This window comes from Poecilia reticulata, unplaced genomic scaffold (genome assembly GCF_000633615.1).
Source record: "Poecilia reticulata strain Guanapo unplaced genomic scaffold, Guppy_female_1.0+MT scaffold_443, whole genome shotgun sequence".
NCBI classification, from domain to species: domain Eukaryota; kingdom Metazoa; phylum Chordata; class Actinopteri; order Cyprinodontiformes; family Poeciliidae; genus Poecilia; species Poecilia reticulata.
Genome location: NW_007615208.1, coordinates 1 through 14,800, shown reverse-complemented (window position 1 = coordinate 14,800; position 14,800 = coordinate 1). Strand labels below are relative to the sequence as shown.

Sequence of the window (14,800 nt, the reverse complement as noted above, 5' to 3'; positions counted from 1 at the left end):
GATGAAGTGAAGAAACAAATTGTTTTGGCCTCTGAGGAATGAATCAGCATTTTTTAAATATATTTTCAATAAAATGATACAAATAGCTTTATCATTACAGCCCACGCTGCTCATAATACAGAACAAAATATTTGCACATTCGCTTGGCGCCGCGACATTCAGGGAAGAGACGACGACACCTCAAYAGACTTTCAAAATAAGAGTTTAAGAAGCTGCTGGAAAAGAGTCAATTCCTCTAAAAGTGACTCTGCTTCGTCGATCTCGACAGTCCAGGTATTGTRAGTTCAAACCTTAAAAAGACAGAAAAATAAAATGTCATTATGGACCAAAATAGGTTTATTCTACAAGCAGGTTTCTGCAGAGCAACCAAACCATCAATCAGGGCACAGCAGAGGGAGAATGTTATAAAACTACGGGATTTAAATCTAAAAATATTCAAAATATTGTAAGATATTTTCATCCTGGTTCAAGTTAGTTGTACCTTGTTATGTCTTTGTTTAAAAAGAAAACAAAAGAGTAAGGAGAACATTTCAGCAAAAACAGAACAAAGCCTTTTGAGATTAAACTAAAATTTTTAGAAAAACTGTTAGAAATTTCTGACCTCCAAAAGTTGAAAAATTGCAAGAATTAAAAATCTGAAATTTTAAGATTTATCTCATAAATTTACTAAAATAAAACTTTATGAGTTTGAAGTCAAAATTTGCTAGAGAAAACTCAGAAAGTCAGAATAATCTCAGAATTACTCTAGAAAACTTCTTGAAAATTTCCAACTCAGAAATGTACAAATTTTTCTAGATAATTTCTGAGATTAATCTAAAAGTGTCTGATGTTTTTCCATAAACTTTTAAAACTCAGATATGTTAGGGTTTTTTTCTAGAAAATTTGAGATTAGTCTCAAAATTTCAGAAAMTTTTCAAGCAATTTTTTTTAAATTTTTGAAACAGAAATTTCCAGGTTTTTCCTAAAATATTTCTGAGTTTACTGGTGGAAATTGATTTAAATACAATTTTCTTAAATATTTTCTATTTTCAATGACCTGGTTGTAATCTAAAACCGGTAACAGRAGGRGAAATTAACCTCCTAATTTCAGTTTTAGGATAAATTTTGCAATAGAAACTACATTATATGACAATACTGTATGTTTTTCTGTTGATGCAACAGGTGAGCAACAAAAAGAGATGAATTTTGCTCCGTACCAGTCCGAGGCGCCTTTGACTAGATCGATCTGTGAGAGATCCAACATCAACTGTTGAAAACAGCAGAATGTTAAAATCCAGTRTTTCARAATGCAAAAACAAACAAAGATGTGCCAAATTTTAAGCTGTTAGGTTATGAATTATTCATTTGCAAACCAAACTCAAAGTACCATTCCAATGTCCGTTCTCTCCCTTTTCCGGAACATCTTGTTATTTTTGACAGACACGTCCAGCTGCCTGGTTTGAGCGTCTTCCAGCGGCACATCAAACTCAAACCTATATTTAAAAACAAGGAGAATCTTCATGATTTTCTGTGTTTCAGATTGTTAATCTGTGCTTCACAGGATGACTGAGTTGTCTTACTTTTCTTCANAAATTTCAGAAAATTTTCAAGCAATTTTTTTTTAAATTTTTGAAACAGAAATTTCCAGGTTTTTCCTAAAATATTTCTGAGTTTACTGGTGGAAATTGATTTAAATACAATTTTCTTAAATATTTTCTATTTTCAATGACCTGGTTGTAATCTAAAACCGGTAACAGRAGGRGAAATTAACCTCCTAATTTCAGTTTTAGGATAAATTTTGCAATAGAAACTACATTATATGACAATACTGTATGTTTTTCTGTTGATGCAACAGGTGAGCAACAAAAAGAGATGAATTTTGCTCCGTACCAGTCCGAGGCGCCTTTGACTAGATCGATCTGTGAGAGATCCAACATCAACTGTTGAAAACAGCAGAATGTTAAAATCCAGTRTTTCARAATGCAAAAACAAACAAAGATGTGCCAAATTTTAAGCTGTTAGGTTATGAATTATTCATTTGCAAACCAAACTCAAAGTACCATTCCAATGTCCGTTCTCTCCCTTTTCCGGAACATCTTGTTATTTTTGACAGACACGTCCAGCTGCCTGGTTTGAGCGTCTTCCAGCGGCACATCAAACTCAAACCTATATTTAAAAACAAGGAGAATCTTCATGATTTTCTGTGTTTCAGATTGTTAATCTGTGCTTCACAGGATGACTGAGTTGTCTTACTTTTCTTCAAAAACAGGCTTGACCGTCTTCTTCTTGACGTGCGTCTTCTTGCGGTGTCTCCAGGAGTTGTCTGGGAGGAGATATATGCGGACGTAGGAGTCCGTGCCGCTCTCGCTGCAGGGAAACAGGTTTCTGCAGGGAAACATTCCAGTTTTTAAATCCYGAGGGTTAGTATCRACTCTCTGCCCAAGASGGACRTCAAAACAACCAATGGATGTCGCTCTGTTCCGACATCCATCATGGCGCCTCAACGTGACCAGGGGAAAAAGGTCAATAATATCAATAAATGATGTTGATGCTGGAGAATCATAAAAGGATGAATTCTGTAACAAACCTGCAGGCATGAACCAGGACCATGAGTTTGTTCCTCATGGTAGCGTAGCGAACAGTCAGGTTGATCTCCCCAAACGAGCCCTGATGGTCCCTGATGGCCCTGAAAGGGTTAAAACACAACAAAAAGTTCAGGTTTTCACAGATTCCTACATTAAGAGGAGAAGGAAAGTTCTGCCAAAATCTCTCAAATTTCCTAAGAAAAACAAGTTTTTTTGAGTTTGAAAATTTGCTAAGAAAATTTCAGAAATATTTAAATCAATCTCAGAATTTTCCATGTTTKTTTTTCTAGAAAATTTCTGAGTTTCAAAAAGTCAAAAATTTTTGGACTTTCTGTAATTTTGACATTTGGAACTTCGGTCTTTTGAAAGTCAAAAAATTTCCAAAAGTGAAAAATGTCTGAGATTAAAATTTGAAATAAAAAAATAAATAAATTAATTAAAAAAATGGAAATTTCTGAATTTCATAAATCTYAAAGTTGTTAAGAAAAAGTCTGAAATTTTTAAGAAAAATCTTTAAAATTTCTAACTTTTACAAATTTCCAAAACGTGAACATTTTTGACTTTTCAAACTCAAAAATGTTCTTGTTTTTCCTAGGAAATTTCATCTCAAAGTCTCTCCGTTTTTTGGCAGAAATGTAATTTTTTCCCATCTAATGTGCTGTCATACCACCGTACCCGGCCGGTACCAGGCTGGTACCAGGCCCGGCATTACAGGTTTCAGAAGGAGAAAACCGTCTCCACTCACTGTGGAAAGGACGCTCCGTCTGTGAGGTCGAAGCGCGACGAGGCGATKGAGTTCTCCGACAGCAGGCTGTGGGAATCGTACCGACGCATGTTYAGGTTGGAGGCCTTGCTGGTTTCAGAAGCCAGGAAGGAGTTGCGCCGCGGCTGAGGTGTAGCTGCCTTGTTCGTCCCGTCCAGCGGGACTCCAGGCAGACCCGGAGAGGAAGCCGCAGGCGCGCCGCTGGAGGGGACCGGTGTGGCGGCCGCAGTGGTGGTGGTGGTGGTGGCGGCGGCGGCGGGAGCAGCGGCGGCGGTAGCACCAGCAGCTGTGGCAGCGGCAGCGTTTCCTCCTGCTTTCACCTGCTGTTTCTGCTGTTTGCTGTTTGATGGAGAACTGACGGGGATTTTAGGCGGTGGCTGTTCCTCGGTAAGAATCTGTAATCAGTTAAACATTTAAGCATTTTGAGCAACTGGATTTTTGGTTTTTCAACAGTTGATTTTGGATCTGTCCCAGATGGATCTAGTCACAGGCGCCTCAGACGAAGATTTATATCCTTTTGTTACTCACATGTCACATTGACAGAAAAACATACATCACTGTCATATTATACTGTTTCTTTAGCAAAAACTCARGGTGTATTTAAGCTATGTTCTTGAGATGATGTTAATTTCTCCTCCCATTTCAAAATTTAATTATAACGGCAAATTGTTGGTAGAAAGAAAATAAATAAATGAATTAATGAATATTTTTGAAAGTCAAAATTGTGCTAGAAAAAAGCTCAGACATTTMGAGATTAATCTAAGAAATGTTCTTATCAATTTKGRAAWTTWWKRMYTYMAAAARKWAARSMAWTYCMAAAAAAAAAAAAWTYKRAAWTTTKRWTTTKRAAARKYYWAAAWKKWSCCMAAAAAAWWTYMRRAAWTTTTTTYMARAAAAAAAAAGAACTTCCTGAAATTGAAATGTCAAAAAATGTGCAGAAAGAAAATTTATTTTGAGTTTAATCTCAGCAGTTTTCTAGAATTGTTTTTACATTTCCGAGTTTGAAAAGTCAAACTTTTGCTAAAAAAAAAAACCCCTGATGTTTTTTATTAAAAATCAGAAATATCCAAGTGTCAAAAGTAGAAAACGGCTAGAAAAAAACATTTCTGGAAAAAACAGAAAAACTCACCCTGAGAGTGACCTTCAGTTTGATCATACTGGTGGGTCCGGAGCGCTCCAGCAGGAAGTTCTGGTCCAGACACATGGAGGAGATGGTGAAGAGGCGATGGAGGGGAATGCTGAGAGAACCGAGGACAGATTTCTTCTCTTGGTCTTTGACCTAAACCAAGCAGCAGTTATCAATKAATAAGTTAAATTGGTTGATCTTTTYGATAAACTGATCACTTTGCTATATGCTTAGCATTGAGATGCTACATTGGYCTTGAACTGCTTTAGYAAATGATAGCCTTTTCCAGMGTCCGTTTTTTGAAGCATAATTAACCCCATGTGGGCCGAGAGAAGCAGCGCTGCTTGTTGCTCGGGTGTCAGATTTGTATGGAAGTTGTCTTAGAGACGTTGTAGCATAAAGGGAGTAAATTTCCACCAGAAAACTCAAAGAAATTTTGAGATAATCTCAGAAATTTTCTAGAAAATAACATAGAAATTTYGGAGTTTAAAAAGCTGAACTTTTTCTGAAAAAAAAAAAGACTCGTTTTTATGTTAATGTCTGAAATTTCAGAAAAAAAAAACGGAAATTCACGAGTTTCAACATTTGAAATTCTTTGACTTCTGGAAATTTTTTGAATTTGAAAAGTTGAAAATGTTTTAGAAAAACAGAAATTTTGAGATTGATATCAGAAATATCAGTTTCAAAAGTCAGAMGTTTTCAGCTTTTAGAAATTKTCAAAGTTTTAAAAGTCTAAACATTTTTGACTTTAGGAAATTTTCTGAGTTTAAAAAGTGGAAAATATACTAGAAAAAAAAMAACTTTGAAATGTTGAGTAAGACTTCAGAAAATTCAAGGCAAAACCAAAAAAAAACAACAACTTGAAAATCTTTTGTGTTTAAAAAGTCGAAAATCGTAGACTTCCGTAACGCAGAAGTCTAAAATTCTGTTTTTTCCTAAAAAATTTCTGAGATTTTTTGGTGGAAATTTACTTTTTCTCCACTTATCTACAAAGGCCTTAATATGCTAGTACAACCATTTCCTTCTTAATAAAACAGATTTTTTTAAACTTACCTTTTTTACTTAATCTGTTGTTGATTATTTCAAATATTTACAATATACAAACAAAAACAGCAGAACTCTGCAGGCAAGCAAATATCCAGCAGCTCCTGTGTGTTTCCTGACTGACCTGAAGTATGAGCTGCTGAGTTTTTACGTTCTGCACAAAGAAGTTGAAGCCCTGCTCCCACACTGGGTTTTTACTCATATATGCAACCTGTAAAACACAATGGCAGGTTGGAAAACAATTAAAACACCAACAGCCAGCATAAAACATTGGTAAGTAGACAATGTGTGCTGATTCCTACTTTGCTCTTCTGAACATCCTTATCAAGAGTAAATTCCACGTAGGAGTTGGGGCCCACATTCTTCTTGGTGAGCTGAAAACAAACCAGACAGGAAGTCGGTAAATTCCCCAGCGCAGCCACGCCTCCCAACATTTACTCCAAAGATCATCCCTCTGGAACGCTGCTGCCGGTTAAATTTCATTTTTAACATTCCGGAAAAACAATTATTATGTTTGAAGTCCCTGCTTTGTCCAGCAGAGGGCGCTCAGTGGCTACTGCAGGCAATATAAAGCTTATGGACCAATAAAAACTGCAGGCGTGTCTGAAGAAAAAAAACATTTTCACCATTCACCAAAGTTACTCACAGTGGATCAAAAGTTATCAGAAGTTACTCAGGTAAGAGTAACTGATCAATATTTAATAATTACATCATCAGATGGACTAAAATATAAAGTTATGTGAAAAATGTTTGCATTTTAAAAGGTCAAAATGAAAATAATTAATAAAAATAACATGATTAGAAAATAAAAACATTTTTCTTTCAACATAAAGTTAGTAAACTTCAACAAAAACTGCAGGTGTGCATCTTCGTCTGGTGAATTTTTGGTTAAAACATGTTTGTTTTCATTCGCTGAAGCAAAAGTAAGAAGTACAGTACAGTAAAAATACAATTTTTCCAACAAAAACAAAGAAATACTTTCTGAGTAAGGTATAAAATGACATGAAACAAACAAAATAAATCTACAATCTTGTAACTCTGCAGAATAATAGATTATTTTGTAGCCGTTTCCACCCAGAAAACAGCTACAAATAGACTGAACTCCCTTCAGATCAGCTGATTAAATACCAAGCAAACAGGAAAAACCAGCTGTGCGCGGCGGCACTAACGCCGACACTATCTGATCTGGCCGAGCCGCTGGGCCAAAGATCACAACGCCGAGGTCGAATCCCGCTTCCCAGGGTTGACCCCACGACCTCTGGCACAAAATACTGGAAGGTTTTCAGATAATTCACCGAGAAGAGAGGCACTCCTTCAACCTGCGTGACTAAGGCTCACTGCTTTGAGGTGGAGCGTAACCATGGCAACGCAGGTAAAAACATGAGAGAGCCAGAAGCATTTTCAGTTGTATCTGATACTAACTACATGTAAAGAGTGTTTAACAGTTTGTAAAAAAAAAAATTAAAAAAATTCAGACTTCAAATATTTTGGAGTTTGCTAATGAAAATAAAACAGCAAATAATTATCTTCCCTACAATCCCAAAAATATTTACTTCACCTTTAAATCAGAGTTTCTAACAACGACAGAGGCCAGGTTAACAAAAAATAATTAATTAGAACAGTCAAAATATTACAAGAATGAACTAGCAAAAAAAGAACTCAGAATAAAATGATAAAAAAAAGTCATCACATTACAAGAAAAAATTTGTAAGACAAAAAAGGTCATAATATGAGAAAAGGTTGTAATAATAAAAAAAAAAGTCAAAATGATACAGGAATAAAGTATCATTTATTATAAAATGCATAATTTAAAGTCAGAATACTATGAGAAAAGTTATAATATTACAAGGAGTTGCAAACAAAAATCATAATACAAGAAAAAAAGTCATAAAAACTAATCAAAATATAATGAGTGTAAAGTCGAAATTATACAAAGATAAACTCCAATTACAAGAAAAAGCATCAATAGTAAGACAGAGAAGTAGTAATTTTATGAGAACTTCTACACCAACAATAATTTTAAATGAGGAATGTTCAGCATTTTATGAAGTTGCACTTTGGTATCAATTTAACAGATAAGGAAATACTTTATCTTTGAACACATCAGCATTAAATTATAATCAGTAGTAAAACTCAAACGATTGAGTTTATCAAGTTATTTCTGTCAGAGCTTAATAACTCTATTAAAGCTTTTATCACATAAAAAGGACTTTTTTTTCCTCATAATTTTAACAACTTTTTCTGGGAGTACTGCATCTTTATTCTGTTAATTTTATGAACTTATCCTCATAACCTCCATTAATCCAAACCATTAATACAAAGTTTTCTGCTCTAAACTGAACAGAAACCTTTTTCAGGCTAGTTCAGGCTAACATGGGCACTTGATCAGGGCGTCAACGTTTGGGGGAGGCACCAAAAAATTATGTTTTTTTTTTTTTTCCCCTAAGTCCAGCCCTGGCTAACACATACAACAGAAACACACAGAAGAATGAGATGAAGCTTTGGTCTTACCCGTGCCTCTTTGCCGTGTTTCCCATGTTTGTGATGTACGGTTAACTCCTTTTGGTCTTTCTGCAGACAACATTAAAAAAACCCTGTAAAAACTCGAATTATTGTCATAAATCATTGGAAGATGGACAGAATCAGATCCAGGCGTCTTACTGGAAGGTTGGAAGCGTTGTCCAGATAAACAGCGAGCATCGCGCAGGACAGGCCGGCGTTGGACTGGGAAAAAGACGGGACGTTACTCACAGCCCTGATGTTAACGAGTGAGCCCTAATCTGACAGAAATGTCCCTGCCAGGCTGCCGTACCTCGTTCAGCAGAGAGGATTCGGTGCTCAGGGCAAGCCACCGCAGCTTCAGGTGAATATCTCCATGAGCAATCCTTTCCAGAGTAAACCACTTCAACAACACGAGCGGTGGTTAAAACAAAGTATAAAATTTAACCTTTGGATTGTTACACTGCAAAAAAGTTTTATATTTGGTCTACAAATAACTCTTCAGCAAAATATAAGCTTGATTTAAGTTCATAACTGATGCCAAATGTCTCATTTTCAATAATTTTTTTAATATTTAGGAGCTAGACAAAAAATACTTGCTAAGATTTTGTATTTTTGCAGTGTACTAACTATTCTGGATTTTCTCACCTGATCCATTTCTTTCTCCCGTTTCACTTCTCCAAAATCCAGGTTATATCTAAAGTACAAAAATATTTATTTATTTATTTCGAACATGATAGAAGTATAAATTCACACACATGAACAAGGAATGCAAAAGACACATATTTTTGTACCACAATAATCCTAATATTGTTTTCTTCACGCGTCGTACGATTCTTCTTCCTGGTTTATTCAGAATTCTGCAGAAGGAACCTTGGAATTACAGGTTCCTGAAGCATTCCGTCGACAGTTCAACTCTGGTTGCCTTTATAGTTATTCATAGCCAAAACCAGACTCTTATGTGGCGTGACGACATGTAAACCTACATGCCACGTAACCATGGCAACACATGCAACAATTAAATCAGGGCCAGGATTTAAACACACACACGTCGCATTAACCGCCTGCTTCGCTTTAGGTTCCACACCACCGAGGTCAAGAAATTTTAACAGATGTATCACTGTAATCTTAATCACAAAATATCCATGTTGAGAACATGGAGGCGTTTCTACAAATATGCTAATGTTAAAAACCAGTGGTGTCCAAAGTCGGTCCTGGAGGGCCGGCATCCTGCATGTTTTAGTTCTCTCCCTGGTTTAACACACCTGGATCCAATGATGGCTCATTAGAAGGCCTAAGAAGAACATTGACATGCTGAGAAGGTTGTTGCTACCAGAAGGGAGAGAACTAAAACATGCAGRATGTCGGSCCTGGAGCACCGACTTTGGGCACCCCAGTTATAAACGTATCCAGAAACACACGTCTGTAAGACTGGCTCTTACTTTCCCAGAAAATCATCTTTATCTCTGTCCTCGTCAAACAGCTCTATCTCCAGCTCTTGTCCAGGCGCCTCGTGAACAACAAACTGCAAAGAAAAGGCTTTTCTGTTAATAATTTCAGAGATTATAAGGTTGAGTAAATTTCTTCAAGAAAGAAATGTGTGATTGTAATTAAGCTTTAGATCCTAATGGGCGTAGAGGTGAGAAAAGGAGAGTGGGGGACCGTTTAACAGAGCCCACACTAAAAGGAAAATGCTAATTAGTCATGTACATTTCAGTACGGATGGAATGATGGCATAATACCTCAAGAAACCATCAGATGAGTCAAAGCGTGTAGACGTTTCGTTACCGACCTCATAAACCTCATTCCATTTCGGATGCAGGTTTTCTTTGATGGTTTTGGTTTTGAAGTGTCGGTTGCCGACTCGGAGCGTGACGTACGGGTCCGACTTGCCTTTCACCATGCCCATCATGTAGGTGTCCTTGGCCACCAGGTCTCTGGCCTCCAACACGTGGACCCTGACCACGCCCTGTAGGGGGCAGCAGTCAGGAGGTTTCACATCAGAACTTTTTGGATTAAACTCCTGTCCTCTAAACTTCAGATTAACACATAAACAGAACCTTCAAGATAACAGTCGTGTGCTCAAATAGGAAATTCTCAATCAAATTAAAGCGGTTTTTATTTGTTTACTGCCAAATTACATCAGACACTCCAGGTTTTCATGATCTCACCATCTTGAAAATTTACACAAAATCAACAGATCCCTTCACTTTTTGACACCAGAGTATAATTGAGAGTTTATTGCCAAATGTATGCAAAGTTTATCCAAAACATTGGGTATAAATGACGTTGACTCCCACCTGCAGGTGGCAGTATATCTTCTACTACACTGCCATACTTGATTTTAAATTATAGTATTATAATCTCATAATTCAGGTTCATAATTATGAGATTATGAACCCAAGAAATCTGAAATCCAGATTTAGATTTCTCAATCTGAAATCTGAGAATTCAGATTTTTTTTCTCAGAATTCAGTTTCTTTCTCAGAATTAACATTTTTTTCCTCAAAATTCTGATTGTTTTCAGAAAATCCTGACTTTTTTCTCAAAGTCTGATTTTTTTCCCTATTTTCTCAGTAGCTTAATTCTCTTCCATAGTGATCGATACAACAAGTAAGAAAAAGTCACATTTAAGGCATAATTATTGCAAAATTTCTTGCAGATATTTCTAAATTAACACCACAATCAGTGAATTTGGTTGCAAGAGAGAGAGAGAGAGATGATCGCAAAATCCTGGAGGGACTGATCAATGTGAGGGGATGTTCAATATTTAGTATTAAGAGGTACTTATTGAATGAGGACACAGCTATTTATCAATATTTTATCAGTTTCTGATTGGGTTTTATCAATACATTCTGGCACAATCGGTCCTTTGAGGACATTCATAGTCTAGACGAGTTTGACAGATTTAATGTGTCAGTAGCTCTTCAGGTTTTGTCTCATACACACCCTAGGCAGAGGAAATCTCATCTCGTCTACTTTGAGTTGGTCAATCAGAGGAATGCACATGCGGTTCGGCAAAACCATGAGGGAAGAAATGATGTCCAAGATGGTGTCCTCAGACAGGGAGCTGGAAAGAGGACAGATCAGATTAAAGGGGACGTCTAAACCTCAACAGGTGTGAGTGAATAAGAAGACTCCATCAGCCAGACCTAAACGCAGGACTGTCCAACAAATTGGTCATGCCGGTCCAGTTGATCTCCAGAGTCTGAGGATAAAAACATGAGTTCCGATCTTACAACTGCTGCTTTACTAGTCAGATAAATATGTGTGTGTGGACTTACAGGGCGGCGAATGAAGAACAAAGTGACTCCTCCCACCAGCGGCGCCTGACTAATCAAAGGCTCCAAGATGACTCTGAGCATTCCTTGGAACTGGAAGAGTCAGGAGAGTTTTACAGCAGCAGTCAACAGAAACAGGACAAGCAGAAATAAAACAAACACCAACCTTCAGTCCTTTAATGCCAACTTTGATGGCTGCGTTCACATCCGCGTCGATGTCCACGTCGCTGTCGTAACTGTGCAGGAAAACGCAGCTGATTAGACATTACAGAGCTCACTCTGAATCTAAGATATGTTTAATTTCACTGACTCGATGTTCATGTCCAGAATCACTTCCCTCTGGTCCACTTCATGCGTGTATGCTCTCATCCCAGTGATCCTGAGAGGCTGARCGACGTCAAAAAGAGACAAAAACAGGAGGCACAAATTCATCTCCAGCTAAGTTTAGTGTGCATGTTAAAAGCTAGAAATTCACCAATCCAGTATTTACATCTGTATCAGTCCCCATATTGAAAAACAACCTATCCTTATCAGTGGTGTTCCTGATCTACATGGGCAGATCTGTTTAGACTAATTCTACACTTTATTTATTCTACATCACATAATTCCTAGTTGGTGTTTCTGAACCATTTGAAAGGTTTATTGCAGTTTATTTTTACATGTTTGACCAAGGTAGTCAACCTATCATTTCTGTCTGTTTCAGTTTCTTTTATAATTTAAATAGCATTGGCTGTTATACTCCTAATTATTCTTGACTTAAAGTTAGAGTTGTGTTGTTTTTACATGTTTGACCAAACGTCCTGCACTGCAACAGAGTTATCAAATAAATGCATAATTTATAACTTTTATATTTGTGTTGTGTTTAACATCTTAAGTCAATTCAGCACTGTGTTTCTGTACTGGATCGGTATCGGGTGACAGTAAACAGTATCGGAAGTAAAAAAATGAGGATCAGTGCATCCATATCAAAAACAAAGTACACCCTTATTCAGTTCTGGGGTTTAAGATGTAGAAAAATTCTTAATCTTTTTCATAGGTTCTAAAAATATTTCAAGTAACACAGCACAGATTAAAAAAATTCTGATAGTTTGTGATAAAAAGATGAAAAAAAAAAATTTATATACTTTGTTTCATTCTTGAACAAAACAAAAGCAGAAAATACCTCTGTGTTCACCTGAACAACCAACTGGACTAGAGAGGCAGCAGTGAAAGAACAGAGCTGATTTTACTTGTTGAGAAAGTAGCAGCATCGGAGTCAGAGGCTTAAAACAGGCTAACCTACTATAAAACGGCGGACATTACTGACAACCTTGAGCGTCATCATCAGACAACAGTATAGACTTCCCTACACTATAATACCGACCCCAAGTGCTGTAATGACTCGTCGAATGACTCAAGAACCATGAGTATAAAATTCCTCGACGCAAATTATCCATGTCGAAGCTTCGTTAAATTATCTTCTATCATTTAGCGCGCTGAGTTCCGGTCGGACCATTATTTGCGTTGCACAGAGCTCTCACTTCCGCCAACGAGCCGTTGACGATTGCTAAGTGCTATTAGCAGCTACGGAGGACAAAGCGAGGGACGGAAAGAGATGCCGCCAGGAAAGAGACAAAAAGTGCCAAAATTATGGCATGACTTTACATTATGTTTTACAATATGTTTTAAAAATATATAGTTCAGATTCTGTACTGCAAAACGGAATTGACATTTCACAATCCTCGATGCTGCAACACCTCAGCTGAAAACGCCCACTTCCGTGGCTGCTAAAAGGTAACTTTCTTTTTAAAATATATTGTTATTACATAATCTAGCATGCTATACATGTACAAGAAAATACATTTTTACCAATATAACATGTACTTGCATATTAAGAAGAATAACAATGTAAAAAAATAGATACGTTATAAAAATGTTTTTTTATGCTTCAAACTTGAGACTAAAGGTAATATTTAAATTGTATTTAATTTTAGGCAATACAATTTAAATACAAGAAACAAAATAGTTTTTTGTAAACCAGCATTTTCATGCATTTTTTTTAACTGGCCTATGTTTTTTTTTTGAATACTCGATTAATTGTCAAAATAATTGATAGATTATGCCAGTACAGAAATAAAAAAAGGAGATATAACTACTTATTCTGATTGCAGATTATTTCACTTATAAGAAGACATTGTTTCCATGTTTTAAGTTAAATAATCTCCCATCAAAATTAAGGAGTTATTGTCTTAAAAAACCCTCTTATCTTGCTCAAAAGTTACTTGTAGTTAGTTTTTGTCTTATTTCAAGTGTACCAAGATATTTGCACTGGAAACTAGACAAAAATACTTGGTAAGATTTTGTGTTTTTGCAGAGTATGGGTGGACGTTTATCACATCGATTATAATAAATATCTTTTTGAAATTTATTTATCACTGTGATCAATTTCAATAAACAATGCCTAAAAAATGTCAGTATTATCAGGATTGTAATTTTTGATATTATTTCCACTGTTCATTCAAGGTAGGTAAATAAATATAAAAAAAATATGATTAAATGCAGTTAGTATGTGTGGTTTACTGACAGCTGCATTTGTTTGGCTATGAATGCAGTCACAGCCATACATTTACCTAAAAAAGAAGTAATAATAGTTGTCATCGTTACTTTTATTGTTATTACAATAGTACCACAGAATTTTGTGATAAAACTTTTAAGTCAGTATTGCAAAGCCCTACTTTTCACATGATTTAATTTTAAAGTTAAAYTTTCTGCAGAAAAAGAGAAAGAAGGTGCAAAATAGTTAAGCTAGCTGCTTATCTACCCAGTAGTGGACAGTTCAAAGTCAATCGGAAGTGTGTTTTATACATAAAACTCTAGAATCAGAGTTTTATGTACTTTCTTTTCACATTGAGTTTTATGTACTTTCTTTTTTAAACTTGATTCTTTAACAAGTTTAAACTTGTTTAAGAATCAGACTCACTTTGTGTCCGAAGTGGATCTTGGTAAACTTGAACATTTTGAGCGCAGAGTTGGACATCCTGACCGTCGACTGGATCTTTTCTCCCAGAAGTTTCTCCATGTACATCCCGAAGAAGGGCCAAGCCTGCTCCAACACCTGATCACATGACCAAACCCAAAGCACAACCAATCAGAACCAAGGGTTCCACAACAACCAGCTCAACAGAAGAACCCAACAAATACAGCGGAGGATAACTTTATTATAATCAGGACCGTACCTTGTTCACCCACTGAACTTTCTCAACGTCGGTGAAGTGAACCTTTAGAGGAAGCAAATAAAAGAGTTATAAAGKGATTTGTGATCAAATCTGGGAGGAAAACAGTCAGTGCAGAAGTAATGMTGGATTTAAAYAACAAATCTGTGAGTAAACTGATTAAAAGATATTAAATTTTYCATCCTGTAAATAAAAATCATTTATACTTGAAGCACATTGGTTTGGTGGTTTTAAGTCCTCTTTCAAGCAGCAACACTGGAAATAAACTAACAAATTCAGATTTTTTTCCAAATTGACTTTTAGTCTCAGAT

The 14,800-nt window shown here is 36.2% G+C and overlaps 1 protein-coding gene across 3 annotated transcripts; it reads right to left on the bottom strand.

Moving 5' to 3' along the window:
* Window positions 1–186: 186 nt before the first annotated feature.
* On the bottom strand, window positions 187–14,606 carry LOC103461006 (extended synaptotagmin-3-like). Of its 3 annotated transcripts, XM_008403323.2 has the most exons (22): window positions 14,493–14,598; window positions 14,237–14,371; window positions 11,588–11,664; window positions 11,444–11,513; window positions 11,281–11,370; window positions 11,149–11,204; window positions 10,946–11,066; window positions 9,789–9,965; window positions 9,439–9,521; window positions 8,645–8,693; window positions 8,310–8,399; window positions 8,159–8,221; window positions 8,009–8,068; window positions 5,800–5,871; window positions 5,622–5,708; window positions 4,457–4,606; window positions 3,310–3,722; window positions 2,567–2,665; window positions 2,233–2,364; window positions 2,040–2,145; window positions 1,197–1,246; window positions 187–290 (listed from the first exon to the last, which is right to left on the bottom strand). In XM_008403323.2, exons 2-22 carry the CDS (start codon window positions 14,339–14,341, stop codon window positions 236–238), a joined length of 2,205 nt encoding a protein of 734 aa, XP_008401545.1. In that variant the 5' UTR covers window positions 14,342–14,371; window positions 14,493–14,598; the 3' UTR covers window positions 187–235. The 3 variants fall into 3 exon arrangements, with proteins under 3 accessions (XP_008401545.1, XP_008401544.1, XP_008401546.1); XM_008403322.2 differs by lacking the exons at window positions 187–290; window positions 1,197–1,246 and adding an exon at window positions 1,706–1,919 and having other exon boundaries at window positions 14,237–14,606; XM_008403324.1 differs by lacking the exons at window positions 187–290; window positions 1,197–1,246; window positions 14,237–14,371; window positions 14,493–14,598 and adding exons at window positions 1,706–1,919; window positions 12,641–12,748.
* Between the last annotated feature and the right edge of the window lie 194 nt (window positions 14,607–14,800).